This window comes from Cucumis sativus, chromosome 5, assembly GCF_000004075.3.
Source record: "Cucumis sativus cultivar 9930 chromosome 5, Cucumber_9930_V3, whole genome shotgun sequence".
Taxonomy (NCBI): domain Eukaryota; kingdom Viridiplantae; phylum Streptophyta; class Magnoliopsida; order Cucurbitales; family Cucurbitaceae; genus Cucumis; species Cucumis sativus.
In genome coordinates, this window is record NC_026659.2 from 15,358,599 (window position 1) to 15,376,600 (window position 18,002).

General features: G+C 35.0%; 2 protein-coding genes and 1 pseudogene across 2 annotated transcripts; 2 read left to right on the forward strand and 1 right to left on the reverse strand.

Annotated features, from left to right (window-relative positions):
* Nucleotides 1-1,862: 1,862 nt before the first annotated feature.
* On the forward strand, nt 1,863-3,501 carry LOC116403722. The gene is made up of 2 exons (XM_031885262.1): nt 1,863-2,122; nt 2,576-3,501. The coding sequence occupies exon 2, from the start codon at nt 2,604-2,606 to the stop codon at nt 3,387-3,389; it is 786 nt and encodes a 261-aa protein (XP_031741122.1). The 5' UTR covers nt 1,863-2,122; nt 2,576-2,603; the 3' UTR covers nt 3,390-3,501.
* A 213-nt stretch (nt 3,502-3,714) lies between these two features.
* LOC116403688 lies at nt 3,715-8,453 on the reverse strand. The gene is made up of 6 exons (XM_031885163.1): nt 8,205-8,453; nt 5,083-5,801; nt 4,849-4,995; nt 4,452-4,763; nt 4,235-4,378; nt 3,715-4,151 (listed from the first exon to the last, which is right to left on the reverse strand). The coding sequence occupies exons 2-6, from the start codon at nt 5,791-5,793 to the stop codon at nt 3,975-3,977; spliced, it is 1,491 nt and encodes a 496-aa protein (XP_031741023.1). The 5' UTR covers nt 5,794-5,801; nt 8,205-8,453; the 3' UTR covers nt 3,715-3,974.
* Nucleotides 8,454-8,645: 192 nt separating this feature from the next.
* LOC105435491 lies at nt 8,646-11,932 on the forward strand (annotated as a pseudogene).
* Nucleotides 11,933-18,002: the final 6,070 nt, after the last annotated feature.

The window sequence follows — 18,002 nt, forward strand, 5'->3', positions numbered from 1 at the left end:
TACTCTAGAACGTTTGACAGTTCAAGACATCATGTTCACTGATTAACCAAGTAAACTCGATTGATTTTCACTAAGGAAAGTTCAAAGTTTATACTACTTATCCTCATGCAGGTTCTCCATTGGAAAATACCGAACGCTTATTTTCTCCCATTTGTCAACTTACCATTTATGGGGGGATTGTTGGAATAAATGGTTATGATTCTTCATGAATGGATGTATCATGAGTGGATGCATCATTTCATGAAACGTTGGAATAAATGGTTATGTTTCTTCATGAATGGATGCATCATGAGTGGATGCATCATTTCATGAACTAAAGGACATGACTTTTTGAATGGCCACAAAAAGTCTATAAATAAGTCATTTTGGTTGAGAGAAAATGACAGAGAAAAAATCATTTGTCTTAAAAAAACAAATTTCTCTCCATATCCACAATCTTGACGTTCGGTAGATTCACAAGGTTTCGTTTGTAGATCTTCTATACGGGGTGCTACACTTAGAAGAAAGTTGATCTGTTCTATCGTGGGAGGCAATTACTCTAAATTCTCAAGCACTAGGGTGAGTAAATTTGTCTTAAGGAGACAATGTGAATTCGTTGAGCTCATATCTATAATTGTGTATGATTTTTCTATTCACTGTGATAATAATATACCTAGCAATTGATAATATGTATAACAGTATTTTAGTGGTGATGTGAGGGGAGAAATTGACATCTACACACAGACCCCTCTCAAGAATAATTGCCTTATTGGAGAAAGAAGTGGTGAACCTATCTTGAAAGCATCCTTAAAGATAAACTTATGCCAGTCGTAGACGAGTTCATGAGCTTGCCAACTACTTAAGGCTTCTCTCTTTCCCTTACCAAAGTGTCATATGAAATTTGAACCGAAAGAACACAACTCATAGCAAGAAGGAAAAACACACTACACTTTCAAAATTCTATCTCACAAGAACAACAAAAACTCATCCCCACCTACAATAAAATAATTCCAAGCATCAACACAATATTCAAACCAAAGCCTCCACATAAATTTGGCTCACACACAACAAATGAATCATGCACAACTTAATCCAAGAAATAATTAAGAGAAAATACATTGAATTCGGATGAGGGCTTCAAATGGTGAGAAGAACATCAATTTGCGACCAAATGGAGAGAAAAAAATCGATGTACACTACTAGAAAAATAAGCTTTCTTGACGGTTGCTATTTTTCTTTCCTTACGTTTTTTTCAAAAAACGTCAAGAAAGATTTCATTTTTAATAAAAAAACGTCAAGAATTTTTCTGAAACATCATTCTTGACGTTTATTAAACGTCAAGAAAAAATAAATTTTTTCTTGACGTTTTTAAAACATCAAGAAATATCTATTAATTTTTTGACGTTCTTAAAACGTCAATAAGCGTATGAATTCTTCATGCTTGACGTTTCTTAAACGTCAAGAATTTAAAATTTTACTTGACGTTTTAAAAACGTCAAGAAATTTATAAAAAAATCCTTGACGTTTTGAAAAACGTCAAGAAATTTATAAAATATTCTTGACGGTTTTAAACGTCAAGACTATTGTAAAAATTGCTTGACGTTTTTAAAACGTCAATAATTTTAAAAATTGTTTAATGGAAAAGAAAACAAGTTAAGGAGGAAAAAGGGATTTGGGGTTTCTTCTTGGGAAATTGACAAAAATAGGCCAAAAATGGGGTATAAATAGAGTTTTAGGATTGATTGTAGAAAAGTTGAGATTTAGGATAAATTGGAGGTGAAATGACGAAAATACCCTCTTTTAATTTTAATTCACATTTGCTCTTCTCTTCTTTTCCAACCCCTCTCTCTCTCTCTTCAATGTCATTCACCTGAAGAAAAAAACAGAATTGCGAACGCAGCCTTCTTCTCCTCTCCTCATAGATTACGTAAAGGGAAAAAAAAAGAAGAATCCTTCTCTTGCAGTCTCATAGATTACGTAAAGAAAAAAGAAGCATTTCTCCTCCTTCTCATAGATTATGTAAAGGAAAAAGAAAAAAGAAAAACTCATTTGCGATTCTTCTCCTCTCTCAAAAGTTTGTCAACTTTCCGCTTTACTCCGGTGTCGTTCATCATCTACTCCGGCGAACATCTCACGCATTGTGGTTTGTTTTAATTTTTAAATCCGAATCTGAATTGTGTTGTGTTATATGTATATATATTTTTGCATCTTAAATGTATAAATCAAATATTATTTTTTATTGTTTCAAGTTGATTTAGGGTTGATTTAAGGTTGCTTTATAGATGTTTCAAATGATGTTAGCAATTTATCATTATTATTATTTTATCTCGCAAACATCTGGTAGACATCTCGCAAACATCTCGCAGACATCTTGCAGGTTCTTAAATTGAAATGTTTAATCTGAAATGAATTGATTTAGGGTGACTTTTAGCTATTGTTTTTTGTATCTCGCAATATCCTAAACATTTTGTAGCTGTCAAGATCGTAAACATGTAGGGTGTGACTATGCACGTTTTATTTAGTATTTACCTACTGTTTTTTAATAAACTTTGTTTATGTGATATGTCAAATGCTAACTTCAAATCATTTTTTGCAGCAATTGAAAAGTATAAGGTGGTTTAAGGATGTCACATATTCCCATGTTAGTGCGTTACGGTGGTATGTGGGATGAGAGGCGAAGAAAATACGAAGGAGGCATGTTAAAAGGCATCGTTGTCAGTAAAGAAATAACACATAAAGATTTACAGGCAGAATTATATGACCTTGCAGAAGTTGACCCTTCAAAGTTCGACGTAATGATAAGATGCATATATGAGATAAAAGTGGAACACGAAGCTCCTACATTTGAGTTAAGCAATGACCGTGATTTGAAGTTTTATCTTCTTAGTGAAAATCCATTAAAGGTCCCTTTATACGTCTCATTTGAGCCTAAAAGTAATCAAAGCAAAAAAGTGTTAAGCAAAGATTACAATTCAGTATCTGGCAGCAACCAAGCTCATAACTTAAACCCTCATCCTCCAATTGTAATGGATACATTAAATGAGAATGAAGTCCATGTTCGTGAAGTTGAAGTTGGCTTGTGTGATAACGTGATAGGGACCACTTCGGCTATATGGGAATCATATGAGTCATATGATTCGAAAGATGAGACTTTTACATGGGAGCCAGTAGAGATGAATAGTGAATCATTTGACATCCCACAACATAGAGATGGTCCTACAAAAGATTGCAAAGGAAAATCTAAAGTTCGTTACAGCTCTTCTAGCCAAAAGTTGAAGACAGACATGAATGATTGGTCCGAAGAAAGCTCTACAAGTGAGGAGTTTGATGTAGGACAAATATTTTTTTCCAAAAAAGATTTGTCAATGAGATTAAGTGTCTTGGCAATGAAAAAAATTTTCAGTTTGTAGTAAAAAAGTCTACAAAAGAGGTTCTCTTTGTTAGATGCATTGACAACAAGTGTGGTTGGAGACTGCGAGCGATGAGATTGAAGGATTCAAATATATTTAAGATTAAAAAGTATGTCAAAGTTCATTCGTGTTCTCTTGACGTTTTGAATCGTGACCATAGGCAAGCAAAATCTTGGGTTGTTGGAGAATTAATAAAGTCAAAGTTCAAGGGAGTCGGTCGTCTATACAAACCGTGTGATATCATAGAAGACATGAGGCAAGACTATGGCATAAATATGAGTTATGAAAAAGCATGGCGCGCTAGAGAAAATGCGTGAACGAACGAGTGCGCGGGTGTCCTGAAGAGTCATATAATCTATTGCTTAGATATGGTGAAGCTCTCAAACTTGCAAATGTAGGTACAATATTTCACATGGAACTTGAAGATAATCGTTTCTTCAAATATCTTTTTATGGCTGTTGGTCCATGTGTTCGAGGATTCTTAAACTGCATTAGACCGGTTATAGTCATGGATGGAACATTCCTTAAGAACAAATATCGGGGTCAGTTGATAGTTGCTGTTTGCTTGGATGGTAACAATCAAATTTATCCTCTTGCCTTTGGAGTGGTGGACAGAGAAACAGATGCTTCAATACAGTGGTTCTTAGAGAAATTGAAAGGTGCAATAGGAGAGGTGCCTAATCTAGGCTCCTCCGAATGAATATGAACCTTCTTATCCAACTCATCCATTGTGTCATCCTCCGTGCGGTTTGCTTCGACACCCTATGGAAGGTCAAAATGCATTACTAAGGATAAAGCATTAGTAAGGATGATTTTCACCCCACTACAGAACTTTGATTCCTAACCTGCTTTTGACGTTCAACATGTTTCACCCCATCACTTGTGTCATCCTCCTTGGGCATCCTCAACCAAGAAGGTGTACCGGGTGTGTCAACATCTTCGGTCTGGGCATCATGACCTTCAACTCCCGTGCAGTCTCCTTCTTCACCCTTTGGAAATGTCAAAATGTATTGGTAACGTTAAACAAACTTTGAAAATGTTAAACAAACTTTGATTCCTAACCTTTTTTTGAACTTCAAGGTGTTTCAATATAGTCGACAGCATTGATTTTAGGCTTTCACGTTCATTCTCGAGAACCGCTACTCGATATTTGAGTTTTCGAACAACTTCTTTCATCTTAGACTTCCACTTCTTCTTTTTCTTACTCTTTTTGCAGTCATTGTCATCATTACTAGCTTCTCCTGGTCGTTTTGAATCACCATTCTTCTCAGAAACGGTGTTATATGGATGAGTTTTCTCAACAAGTTCCCCTGAAGACATTCTTAGATGCTCCTCCTCTTCAGGCATCATCTCAATTACCACGTTAATTAAGAACTACAAAGTGGAAATGTAGTTAGTTAGTCAAAACATAAAGGAACAAAGTCATGCATTCGGTAAGTTACTGTTTGTTGATACTTACCATTGGTGAGTCAAACACCTGCCTCTGTAGGACATGAGACTTCGGCGATAGTTCGCACACCCACCTCAGCATTCGTGGTATTGCATCGTTGCTTACTTTATGTACACCACATTCAGTGATGGTTGGTATAGACTCATATGCCCAAACCTATTCCATGTTCAACAAAACAAGTTTAGCAAGTGTCCCAAGATATATGTATATATAAATATGTGCATAGGAAGTAAAGTAACATACCTGTAACGCCTGCGGAAATCCCATGACAGTATATTTTGTCTTAGTTGATTTATTCTTTCCCTTGGCATGTTGCATGTCCAAGGCTCGTTTTAAGGCAGAAAGTGTACGTCCAAAAACCAACCCTCCCCAATCGTAATTGTTAAATGTGGTCCAATCATCTGCAATCCTAAATAAAGTTCGGTCCACTTTCGTCCGCCTATCTTTTCCTAACAATGACATCTCTATAAAGTAAACTAGAGCTAATTTAACTATGTCATCGTCATCGTCATCCCCCTCGTATTCCACAAATGTGTCCTCTAAGTCACTTATATAAATACACTTTTTTTGTTCGAAGAACTTCTCCAACAACCTACTATTCCCAACCAAATCAATAGGCTCTGGTTGAGAACTCCATAGACCCGTCATCATATTAAATTCTCTCCTTCCAAAACTGCACACGACTTCTCCTATCTTGAAACTTATGTGATCAACCCTTTCATCTTCCACCTCTCTTAACAATAAGTAGTGGATGAGCGGCCCATTAAAGATTATATTCAGATCCAAAAAGTGGCCGAACTTTGTATTTCTAAATAAGGTTAATTGATCCGGTTTCAATTTAGCCTTTATTGTACGTGTACTGTTTTCTAAATGTGCTAAACTACTTACTATAGACTGAAAATGATGAGCAGGGTCAATCTTGTACATGGGACCGTTAGTTGATGTCGAAGCCATACTGAGACCTGCATAAAAAAAAAAAACTAATTAAATATAATTGCATAAGAGACTTACTTAACATGGATGCACTAGCATCTTGGGACTTCTACTCAAAATTTTGGAAGGTGAGAGATAGGTGCTGATAGGTGAGAGATGATGAAAAACTTCAAGGCAAAGTTGCTAAGTCTAATAGAATTGCTAACCCTATAGCCTTAACACCTAGTAGACTAGCTAAACATGCATTCTAAACCGTTTAGGAAGTTTACACTCTTATATTGGGACTTCTACTCAAAATTTTGGAAGGTGAGAGATAGGTGCTGATAGGTGAGAGATGATGGAAAACTTCAAGGCAAAGTTGCTAAGTCTAATACAATTGCTAACCCTATAGCCTTAACACCTAGTAGACTAGCTAAACATGCATTCTAAACCGTTTAGGAAGTTTACACTCTTATATTGGGACTTCTACTCAAAATTTTGGAAGGTGAGAGATAGGTGCTGATAGGTGAGAGATGATGGAAAACTTCAAGGCAAAGTTGCTAAGTCTAATACAATTGCTAACCCTATAGCCTTAACACCTAGAAGACTAGCTAAACATGCATTCTAAACGGTTTAGGAAGTTAACACTCTTATATTGGGACTTCTACTCAAAATTTTGGAAGGTGAGAGATAGGTGCTGATAGGTGAGAGATGATGGAAAACTTCAAGGCAAAGTTGCTAAGTCTAATACAATTGCTAACCCTATAGCCTTAACACCTAGTAGACTAGCTAAACATGCATTCTAAACCGTTTAGGAAGTTTACACTCTTATATTGGGACTTCTACTCAAAATTTTGGAAGGTGAGAGATAGGTGCTGATAGGTGAGAGATGATGGAAAACTTCAAGGCAAAGTTGCTAAGTCTAATACAATTGCTAACCCTATAGCCTTAACACCTAGTAGACTAGCTAAACATGCATTCTAAACCGTTTAGGAAGTTTACACTCTTATATTGGGACTTCTACTCAAAATTTTGGAAGGTGAGAGATAGGTGCTGATAGGTGAGAGATGATGGAAAACTTCAAGGCAAAGTTGCTAAGTCTAATACAATTGCTAACCCTATAGCCTTAACACCTAGAAGACTAGCTAAACATGCATTCTAAACGGTTTAGGAAGTTAACACTCTTATATTGGGACTTCTACTCAAAATTTTGGAAGGTGAGAGATAGGTGCTGATAGGTGAGAGATGATGGAAAACTTCAAGGCAAAGTTGCTAAGTCTAATACAATTGCTAACCCTATAGCCTTAACACCTAGTAGACTAGCTAAACATGCATTCTAAACCGTTTAGGAAGTTTACACTCTTATATTGGGACTTCTACTCAAAATTTTGGAAGGTGAGAGATAGGTGCTGATAGGTGAGAGATGATGGAAAACTTCAAGGCAAAGTTGCTAAGTCTAATACAATTGCTAACCCTATAGCCTTAACACCTAGTAGACTAGCTAAACATGCATTCTAAACCGTTTAGGAAGTTTACACTCTTATATTGGGACTTCTACTCAAAATTTTGGAAGGTGAGAGATAGGTGCTGATAGGTGAGAGATGATGGAAAACTTCAAGGCAAAGTTGCTAAGTCTAATACAATTGCTAACCCTATAGCCTTAACACCTAGTAGACTAGCTAAACATGCATTCTAAACGGTTTAGGAAGTTTACACTCTTATATTGGGACTTCTACTCAAAATTTTGGAAGGTGAGAGATAGGTGCTGATAGGTGAGAGATGATGGAAAACTTCAAGGCAAAGTTGCTAAGTCTAATACAATTGCTAACCCTATAGCCTTAACACCTAGTAGACTAGCTAAACATGCATTCTAAACGGTTTAGGAAGTTAACACTCTTATATTGGGACTTCTACTCAAAATTTTGGAAGGTGAGAGATAGGTGCTGATAGGTGAGAGATGATGGAAAACTTCAAGGCAAAGGAAATGGTCTTTCAACAATGCAGCTTATGATAATGTCTTTAGAATACAATATTTAGAATGCATGTTTAGCACATATCTATTGTACTGGTAACTTTGCAGAGTTTATATGGGATACCAAATATATGTTCGAATTCAAGTTCTAAACTCCAAGGTATGGTTTTTCTATTATTACAGTACATTGCAAAGGAAATGGTTTTTCTTCCTAAAAACAGAATGGCTCCCACGGTTCTCTATGTCTGTGTGCATATGACATGCATTTCTTCTCCAAAATGTGCCAAAAACAAAAAACTCACATCTTAACAGACAACTTAAACAAACAAGATGGAATACTGTAATAATAAATAAGCTACAACAGACTAACTCTAAAAAAAAAACTGAGATTTTATTACTCACTTGACTTCAAAGATGATGGATACGGCACTGCCAATGTAGAGGAGTGGATAAGAAATGGAGAGGTCCGGTGAAAACAAACCTGAAATCGAAATGGATGGAAGTGGAGAAGCGTCCGCCGGAGATGAAGTCGAAATGGAGACCCGTGCAGAAGAAATGGAGACGTTCGGTGAACAAGTTGAAATCGGAAAATATAGCGGAGAGTCGTGAAGAAGAAATGGATGGAAGTGGAGAAGAAATGGACGGAAGAGAAAAACGTTCACCGGAGGCGGGAGAGAGTTGAAGAGGGTAACTGCAGACGCGGGAGAGTTCAAATGCGAGTTTACGTTTTTCTTTTTGAACGGCCTTCTGTCTTCGGGTTGAAGAAAAGGAAAAAGAAGAAAAGAGGAAGGAAAATAAAAGAGGGTATTTTCGTCATTTCACCTCCAATTTATCCTAAATCTCAACTTTTCTACAATCAATCCTAAAACTCTATTTCTACCCCATTTTTGGCCTATTTTTGTCAATTCCCCTTTCTTCTTCATCGCGCACACCCTATTTCATTTTAGATTTTCTTTTCCGTTTTTCCTTCTGCCCTAGCGCAATCGCCCCTCCTCATCTTTGTTCGTGTCTACGACCACCGCTCCAACCTCACGTCGGCAGTCTTTCTGAATCGCCGTCGTCCCGTCAAGGTTGAAGTCGAAGAGCCAGTTCGCGTCGCGGGTCGTTTTCGCCGTCGTCCCCATTTCTTCAATTTCCTCCCCTCATTCTCATTCTCTTCACCAATGTCTTCAATCCCACAAATCTTTCTCCTCTTCTCTCTTCTTTTCTCTCTTTTCCCTTCCTTTTTCTCACTTCCCCATCCAGACCCACTTACAATCCGCCCATTTCAAGTGAACCAGTCCCCACCGGCTACTATTCCGGCGTTCCCATAACAATCCGATGTTCAGGGCTGCCCGTTAGACCTCCCCGACGAGCTTTTCCATGGGATTAAGACGGCTTGTGGTCCTTCAAAAGGGGGTGTCTCCGGGCAGCTCCATCGTAGCCGGTGCTGTCCGGTTTTGGCTGCGTGGCTTTACGCTGCTTACTCAGCCACCGCATTGCAGAGGGCCGGTCGAGGTGGGGTTGTTCCCGGTCACACAGCGCCGTCGTATGACCTACCCTTACTGCCCGATGACTCCGAAACTTGCGTCAGTAAACTTGGATCAAGCTTTGAATCAAAGGGGTATTGAGTTAATGAAGCCTAACGAGACTTGTGATGTGGTTTATTGTTATTGTGGGATCAGATTGCATCCTTTGAGCTGCCCTGAAGCGTTTTCACTGAACCAGAATGGTATTCTTGAAGGAAATAGAAATGTGAAGAGATTGGAGAGAAATTGCTTGAGTAGTGGCAATGTCAATGGATTTCCAGGCCTTGGTGGCTGTTCTAAATGCTTGAAAAGTCTTTATCAGGTGAACTTTTTTTCCCACATACTCTCTCTCTTTCCCTTTCTGCGTACCATTGCATTAAATTGTTTTGTTATGTTTTAAGTGTCATTAAAAGATTGGAAATGTTCTACTTTCCTTTCTGTATCTTAGAGTTATCAGAATATTATAGGAAGATGTGCTAATCTGCTGAACTGCTAGAATTAACCATGATGAGAATTTGTTATTGGGGTTGTTTCTAATTGAAGGAATATCTCAAAGGGAAAACAAAACTATATTTGGAAATGGGCCACATGCTTTTTATATTAAGTGTAATTTGCCCCACTACCATCACCCCTTTTAGGTTGTCTTTCATGTCAGTTCAATCTAGTGAACTAGTTTCAAAGTTCTGAGTATAAATTCTTCATAATAATGGAATTTTGGTTAAACTTTTGATGAGGATTATAGATATTCACTGATATACTGAGAATATAATTTGTTGATGGCATATTGGTGGCCTCTGAAACTTGATGAAGTTCAAGATGTGCGTATGTCTTATTTTAACTAATATATTCCATAACCCAAAAACTATGTGAAAATGAACGTTCTTACTACTTGGGTGATTTAACACATAAGTTTTTAAGCTTGAATGAATGTACAAGAAAGTGTTCATACAATGAACATTGAAATTGTGTTATTTTGATGATGTGTATTATTTAACAGCTGAAATGTTTCTTATTTGTTGTTGAAGGACCCTTCTAACAAAAGGAGAATAATTTGTGAGGAGAAGTTAAAAGAACTTTTTGATGTTGATTCCTTTAATGGACTCACTGTTTTGAAACTCCTAACCACACATTTTATAAAGATGAAATAGTAAGTTTCTCCTACACATTGTCTTTGTTGATGCAAGATAATCTAGAATTTATTGTATGCTCAAGTTGTAATCTCCTACACTTGTGTTGAAAGTTGATATTTAAAGTGTCAACATTGATCATTTTTATAAATTTTATGTTTGGTTTTGAGTTAGAAAGACATACTTAGCCATTTTCTAAGTAGTTTTAATATTTAAGACACTTAGTAGGTGGGTTTTTGTTGGTTTTAGTTTGAAAGTTACAATTAGTAGTTTTAACTTGTTTGAAAGATACACTTAGTTAAGTGTTGCTAGATTTATTTTTGAGGTTTTGTAATGGTTTAAATTGCTGACCAAGTTGAGATAATCCTATAGGTTCGAAAACTTCAAAGAGCATGCTTAAAGAATCCTGTTAAGGTATGATTGTGACTATCTAAGATCTTGTGCTACCTACACTTTTCTGATTATAAAAGCAAATTCACCAACAATTTTAATTGGATTACTTGGAAGTTGGAACCATAGGCCTAAAATTTTGATTGAGAAGCTCTATGTACTATATATCTCTCTTATGTCGATACATTCACTGACCTTTACCTTTGTTTTGCTTTCATCTTGTCTGTTACAGGCTGCAACCAACACAGTCGAATATGATAATTTCCAGGTACTTGATTAATATTTCATTGAATCTACTTGTGTGGTTGTGTTTTTAATTGTATGGAATGGTCTTACGAACTATTTTGCATGGTTGGAGCTCTTTTCTCGTGGGCTTGTTTTTTGTATGCCCATTTATTCTTTCATTTTTGTTCAATAAGAAGTTTTTGTTTAGAGGAAAGGTATGAAATGGTCTTGAATATTCAATCTTATGGCAGTATCTTTTCTATGTTCTATGTACTTCATTTAATGTTGCGGGTTATCCATAAACCACTGAGAGCAAAACTCCATCTCCTGGTTTTCAAAAAGAAAACATGGGTGTTCAATTGTTTTTGGTTAAGTGTGTAACTTCACGGCTTCTCTCTATTGATTTAGTTTGTAAACTTCAATCTTATGGCAGTATCTTTCACAAGCATTGCATGCTATTTTATTTTAGTCAGTATAGTGAATCCATTTCTTTATGTCAATTTTTGTCTGTTATATGTTTGGAATATGTTGAAAAGAATAAATAGTACCCTAAATTTATCTTTTTGAACTTAACCTTTTCGTTGATATTTTAATGAACATTTATAATTTCACCAAGCGTTGGACATTTTATTGGTACTTAATTTTTTATTTTTATTTTTACAGACTCTGGCCTTATGTGTTTGAAGCTATTTTCTGATCGATCCATTGTAGTAATGAAGCTACGAAGCAAGTGATTGATGTTTGGTTAGTGACAAGATTTATTGTAATTTTGTTATTCATGACAATATAACCTTGTTGTATTTAGTTTCTTTGTAAAAATATATTACCCACGTTCAATTTCTATTTTGCTTGTATTTGTCCCTTCGGAAAATTTCGATAGATTTTCTACACTTAGTTTCTTTGTAAAAATGTTATCTATGAAATCTAATGTAAAGCCTATTTCATTATGTATATGTAAAGTCTTGGAATTGAATATATATGGTGAATGGTTTTATTTATATATGTTTGAGATTTGAAACGATATTTTATGAAAAATTAAAAAATGCTTGACGGTTTTAAAATGTCATAAACAATTGCAAGCTTGACGGTTTTAAACTATCATGAACAATTGCATTTTTTACGGTTGACAAATGTGAAGAACAATTACATTCTTGACAGTTTTAAAATGTCATGAATATTAAAATTTTTGACGGGTTTAAAATGTCATAAATCAGTTCATTTTTGACGGTTTTAAAATGTCATAAACAATACCAGTCTTGACAGTTTAAAAACGTCAAGAGAGCCTGTTTTTGTAGTAGTGGTAATCGAAGCTTTAAGGGTGATAAAATGAAAATGTGTTTGTGTTGTGGAATAAAGCAAGGGATTATGGTCTTAAGAGGGAAAATGAGTGAGAGAAGAGAGAAAATGAGAGGGAAAATAAGGGGGAAGGGAGAAAATGAGGGAAGAGACTCCAAAATTACTAAAAAGTAGTTTCGTTGTGATGACACTATCAAACGCTGCCGGACGTTGTACCCTAATTTTGATTTTTTTTTTAGAAAAAAAATAAACTGTTAAGTTTAACTACTCATAACTTAAACTAATCTACTATATGTTAAAAATTAGATAAAAATACCTAAAACAGTAAAATTTTTGTCACCTGGTCTTTCAATGAAGTACAAATTTTTAAGGTCGATTGTTTGATTATGTTCGGCTTTATCATCTGTATTCTTCATGAACTGTCAAGTTCCATTTGCTACCTCCAACTTAGGAGGTGAATTGCTATCTTGTAAAATAAAAAACTAGTGCATGAAGAATTAGTAGTAAAATCGTCAGACATGAAAATGATTCAGATTTTAACACCATTTTGAAGTTTTAGGAACTTGTTATCAACATCAACTAAAGGATGATCAGTCTTTAAAAAAGGTCTACTTAATAGTACAGATAAATCACAAGAAGAGGAATCAACACTCATGTTTATAACATAAAAATAAGATGGACATGTTAAGTCATTTACTTTAACAAGAGCATCCTTCACTATTCCTAAATGCCTAACTAGAGAGTGGTTTACCAACTATACCAAATATTAGCTGAGTGTAAAATATAAGATGGAAACTCAGAATAAATAGAAGTAGACATGTTAATAGCATTCCATAAATCCAACATGTAACACTCAAATTTTCTAGTGCCAATTTAACAAGACACAAAAAATGTACCTGGGTCTTCTTGCTTATGGGGGAGATTACCTCTTATGACTACCTTTTGTTGGACCTTCTATTCCCTTTCCTTCTTTTTCTTTAAAGGAGCCTCGACATAAACTTTCTTTTCTTTCCTGATAGAACTCTTATCTCTAGAGGACTGGGTGGATCTCACCTCTTCTTTCTATGCATCTTCCTAAGCAACAACAAAATTGCTAAGAAAAAGAGCAAAATGAACATAAAATTTCAATTGCAAATGTGGATAGAAACTTACTCATTGTTTTGTTGGTGAGCTAGAAATTATGTTTGTATCATCAATCCCCTTAACAAGATCAGTAGTGGGTAAAAAATGACCCTCAGCATGACATACGATGGAGATGACATTGACAATCTAAACATCAAATACAGGTTGGGAAGGAAACTTCCTATACTGGACTTTAGTCTACAGAAAGTGTAGGCCAATTGGGACATCTAAGTGGCAAAGCTCTGCATGTGGGAGATAATGGTCTTTTGGTTCTACTTATGATATAAAGTACTATCAGTCAAACTCCTCATAATATCATCTAGAGTGATGTTGGAACTACCTTGCCCTTGTACACCTTAGTTTCCTTGGCCTCCTCAATGGTTGTAGTTGTAAGTCCTTCCACCCTGCTAGTTCTTAGTGGAGTTCATCCAGTAACAAACTTCTAAGTCTGCTATATCATCATGTAGTGAATGTTGGATCGGTATGGCAACCCTAGAGGGGTGAATAGAGTTTAAATAAACTTTTTGACAAATAAAAAGTAAAATAAACTAATTAGATATTTTTTAATTTAAATAAAGAACTATGTAAACTTTGTTAAATAACAAGATTGATAAAAAGATATGAATGAAAGTATGCAATCAAACTCAACCAATAAGAATATGTAACTAAAATTTAATTAAAAAAGAATTAGAGAAGAAGACACCGTAATTTTATAGTGGTTCGGTTAAACTCAACCTAGATCCACTTTCCCAAGCACCTCTTGGGATTTTGATTGAAAATCTTCTTTTGACTCTTTCCACGAATTTGAGCTGAATCGATTCTTACTCCTTTTTCGGATTCAAGAGCAAACCCGATCCTTTCCACGAGTTAGGATCCAACCGTTACAATATGTTGAAGTTTTTAAATCACACAAAAGAAAACTCTCTAAAAGAGTGAGTATACGATTTGAAGCTCACAAATTTAATCCTCGCAATACAATAAGAAGCTCTCAAGAATAAGATGAAAATAATAACAATTGGAAGCTTTAGAGAGAATAACAATGTTGGCTTTTGCACTTTTTGAGGATTGTAAAGTTTTAATAATCTTGTCTTTTTAAAATTTGGAAAAAGATTTAAAAAGAGATGAAAGATAAATTCAAAATCATTTTGGGTCATTAGATATAAGTAAAAGAAAAATGAATGGTTGAGATTTAAACTCAATTAGCCGTTAGACACAATACAAATAATAATAATAATATGTTTTTTCAAAATACTTTGTTTAAAAAAAAAACCACTAAAGCAACTTCACCATCTTTTAAAAAAATTAGCCGTTAGATACAAGAAAAAATAATAATATTAAAGTCATTTTCTTTTTAAAATCATTTTCTTTATAAAAGCCAATAAAACATAACCAAAAGCCACATTTGTTACTCCTCCATTGCTCCAAGTGACTTTCTCTAATTGGTTCAAATTGAATGCTTGGTCGCCACGTCACCATTTCAGGTATTTTTCCGTTAAGCTTCTTTTAGCAATATTTTCTTCGTTTGAACTTCGATTTGGGTGATTCAAGAGGCGTTATAATCATTTTTTCAAGCTCTACAATATGGTCTATTCAAATTAATAAAAAATCAGATTTTTTATCATCAAAACATAAATTAATTAAATAATTAAAATAAATTAATTTAAGATTAAGGGTCAAAAAGCAACAGTGAACACTTGTTACACAAGAGTAGTTAGTCTAGCAAGTACAACTCCAAGTTCAATTACTTTTTGTTATAATGTAAAGGACAGGAGACACGATCTATAGTCCTAAACTGCTGAGTGTTTGTCGCCATGATGAAAATTAACTCATTTGCCTCTGTAGGAGATTTGTTTATTAGAGCACTTTCAACTGCTACATCAATGGTGCTTTTATGGCTTGAGATAAGCCCCTAGTAGTACTTAATCAAGAGCACACTTGAGATCTAGTGGTGCAGGAAACTCCTATAGAGACATTTAAAGCACTTCTGATATACATGCAAGGACTCACCATTAACCTGCGTAATATTATAAATCTCTTTTTTGATCCTAGCAACTGGAGAAACTAAGAAAAACTTTTCTTAGAAAGGTTTCTTCATACGCCCAAGTGGTCATTGATCTTGCTAGGAGAAATTACAACCAATCTTTGGCATCATCATTTAGGGAGAAGAGGAAAGCTCTAAAGTTCATCTACTCCTCTGTCACTCTATGTGGTCTCATGGCATAACACACAACATGACATTAATACATAACATGGAATTCCTTGATGTGTTTGTATGGGTCCTTACTTGCAAAAATATGAAAGATAGACAATAAATGAATGAGACCTGTTTTAAGCTAAAAACTACTTATCATTTCTGGATAGGTAATGCACAGGGGCTGCTATGTCAGGTCAGAAGAAGCTGCAAGGGTTCTCAAAGTTTGCTCTTGTTTAAGTTGAACCATGCTATCTCCTTTTGAAATATTTTCTTTAAATGTGCCTTCTACACAAATTTCTTCTTGTGAAGCTCTTCCTTCTCTAGCATCCCTCCTTAGTCACCTTTCCTTTTATCCAAGTTTTGCAAAATGCAAAAGAGAATTTCGATCTTGGGAGAATTGGGTCATACAAAGAAAGAAAAACAAAAGAAAAAATAAATGACTAGAAACTCTTAAAAAGAGAAATTAAGGCACTCTTTGACAATGACGCCAATTTGATTGTGTAGATTTTGTCATTTAAATACGAAGTAAATGAATAAATCGAATCACTCTTCAAGAACTAGTGTTAGTAGAAAGACTGAATCGAAAATACAAGAAGCATGAATAATTTCTCTATAAAACAATTTTCCACCAAAAGCTTACTGTTTTTTTTTTTTGGGAGGTTAGTAATGAAATGATCGCAAGAAATTAAATTATATAAAAATTAATTTGAAAGAATTTGAATAAGTTCTAGCTTAGGCCTTTGTGCTATCCCTACTTACCATTTTAATCATAAGACAATCAAAGAATTCTTACATCCATTACTCTTAGTCATTTCTCTTGGAAAGCTAGGATTAATGTCCCAAATATCTAATTAACCAATCAAGTTAAATGAAATGCACTACAACCAATTAGCTAGCCAGTTTGAGATCTATGACAAGTTAAACTAAATATCTAAATGAAAAAGTCAATTTAAAAATTCAAGTTAACTCTTAAGTAGGTTAATTGAACAATGTTAGTTGAAACCATAATTACAACCCAATTTAACCTATTGCCACTTGCATTAATCACAACAAACAAGATAATCTAACATTCTAAAAGTTGAAAACATAATCAATTTATCATTCAAAAGTAAGAAAAAGTTATAATGTAATATAAGAATTCCAATGTAAAGATTTAAGCTCACAAAAAGTAATGGAAAATCTTCCTAAGCTATAAAATCTTACCTTAGTCTCGATCGACATTATGATGGAAAATTGCTATGGTGCATAGATATAACTAAAAGATTCAAAGATGGAGAAAATTTTGTCTAAAACTCCCTCAATCTTGTGTATATTTGGTTAATTAGTATCTAAGGTATTAATATCAAACAACTCCATGGTGCTACACGACAACATCGTAATGTTGTGCACTTTAAATGAACAATGCCAATTGTGTTTTAAGCTTCATGGCTAGTGATAACGTGTATAAATATCCATTGTTATAGCTCATTTTATTAGAATAATGAGGTCAAAATACACAAGAAGATGATCAAAATGCGTAACTCATAGTAAATTCATAAGTATTTAGAAATACATCTTACATGAGCACCATGCTTGTTTACGCGATTACAATGTCTAAACGTAGGATAATTAGAAAGGAAGAAGCCAGTGGCGATGGAAACTCTCCTAGCAAATAATATTTTCAGGCGAGGAACCATGTCATCACGCGAGGAGGGCTCACTAGAAGACAAGAATGGTAGTTGGAGTTGATGTGACTTCACAAGGCTGTAATTGACGCTGAAATTTCAGAATAAAAGACGTTTCCTGCCAAAAACTGCCTATAAAAAGACTTAATCTCTGTCAAGAGGAGGAGGTCTGAATGGACCCAAAAGAGGCTTGCATAGGACCAGTGGACGCTAATAGGGGATAAAGAACTAAGAAGGTCAATCCCTAGAGAGAGAGTGGCAGAGAGGAATAACCTTTCTGCCATTGTAAAGTTTTCTTCTTCTTTTCCGATTAGTTGTAAAAGCGGAAGCTCAACATCTGAGTAAGGAAGAATTCATAATTTTTTTGCCTCTCCCCCTAACTTGTAATATTTTTTCACTCTTCTTTCTTTCCATTTCTGTACTTCTTTGTAATATATGTTGTTCATATTGTACAGTGGCCAAAGGTCTACATTCTTTATATATATTGCATGTTTATACCTTTTCAATCCATCATTTTTTTACCTCTCACTTGTTAATGTGTTATTAGTAGTTAGATTTGTGATAACTTCTTGATAAGGAGTCTAGCTTATAAGTCCTGTCGCATTAGTTGAGCTATATTCATCACTTGGCCAATGTCAATCGTCAACTACCCGAGAGGACAAGTAGCAAGGATAAGGCTAATGCGCGCAAGGAGAAATTTGACAACAAGCTCCACCTTTGCGAGACAACTTCCAACATTTGTATCCCGAAAGG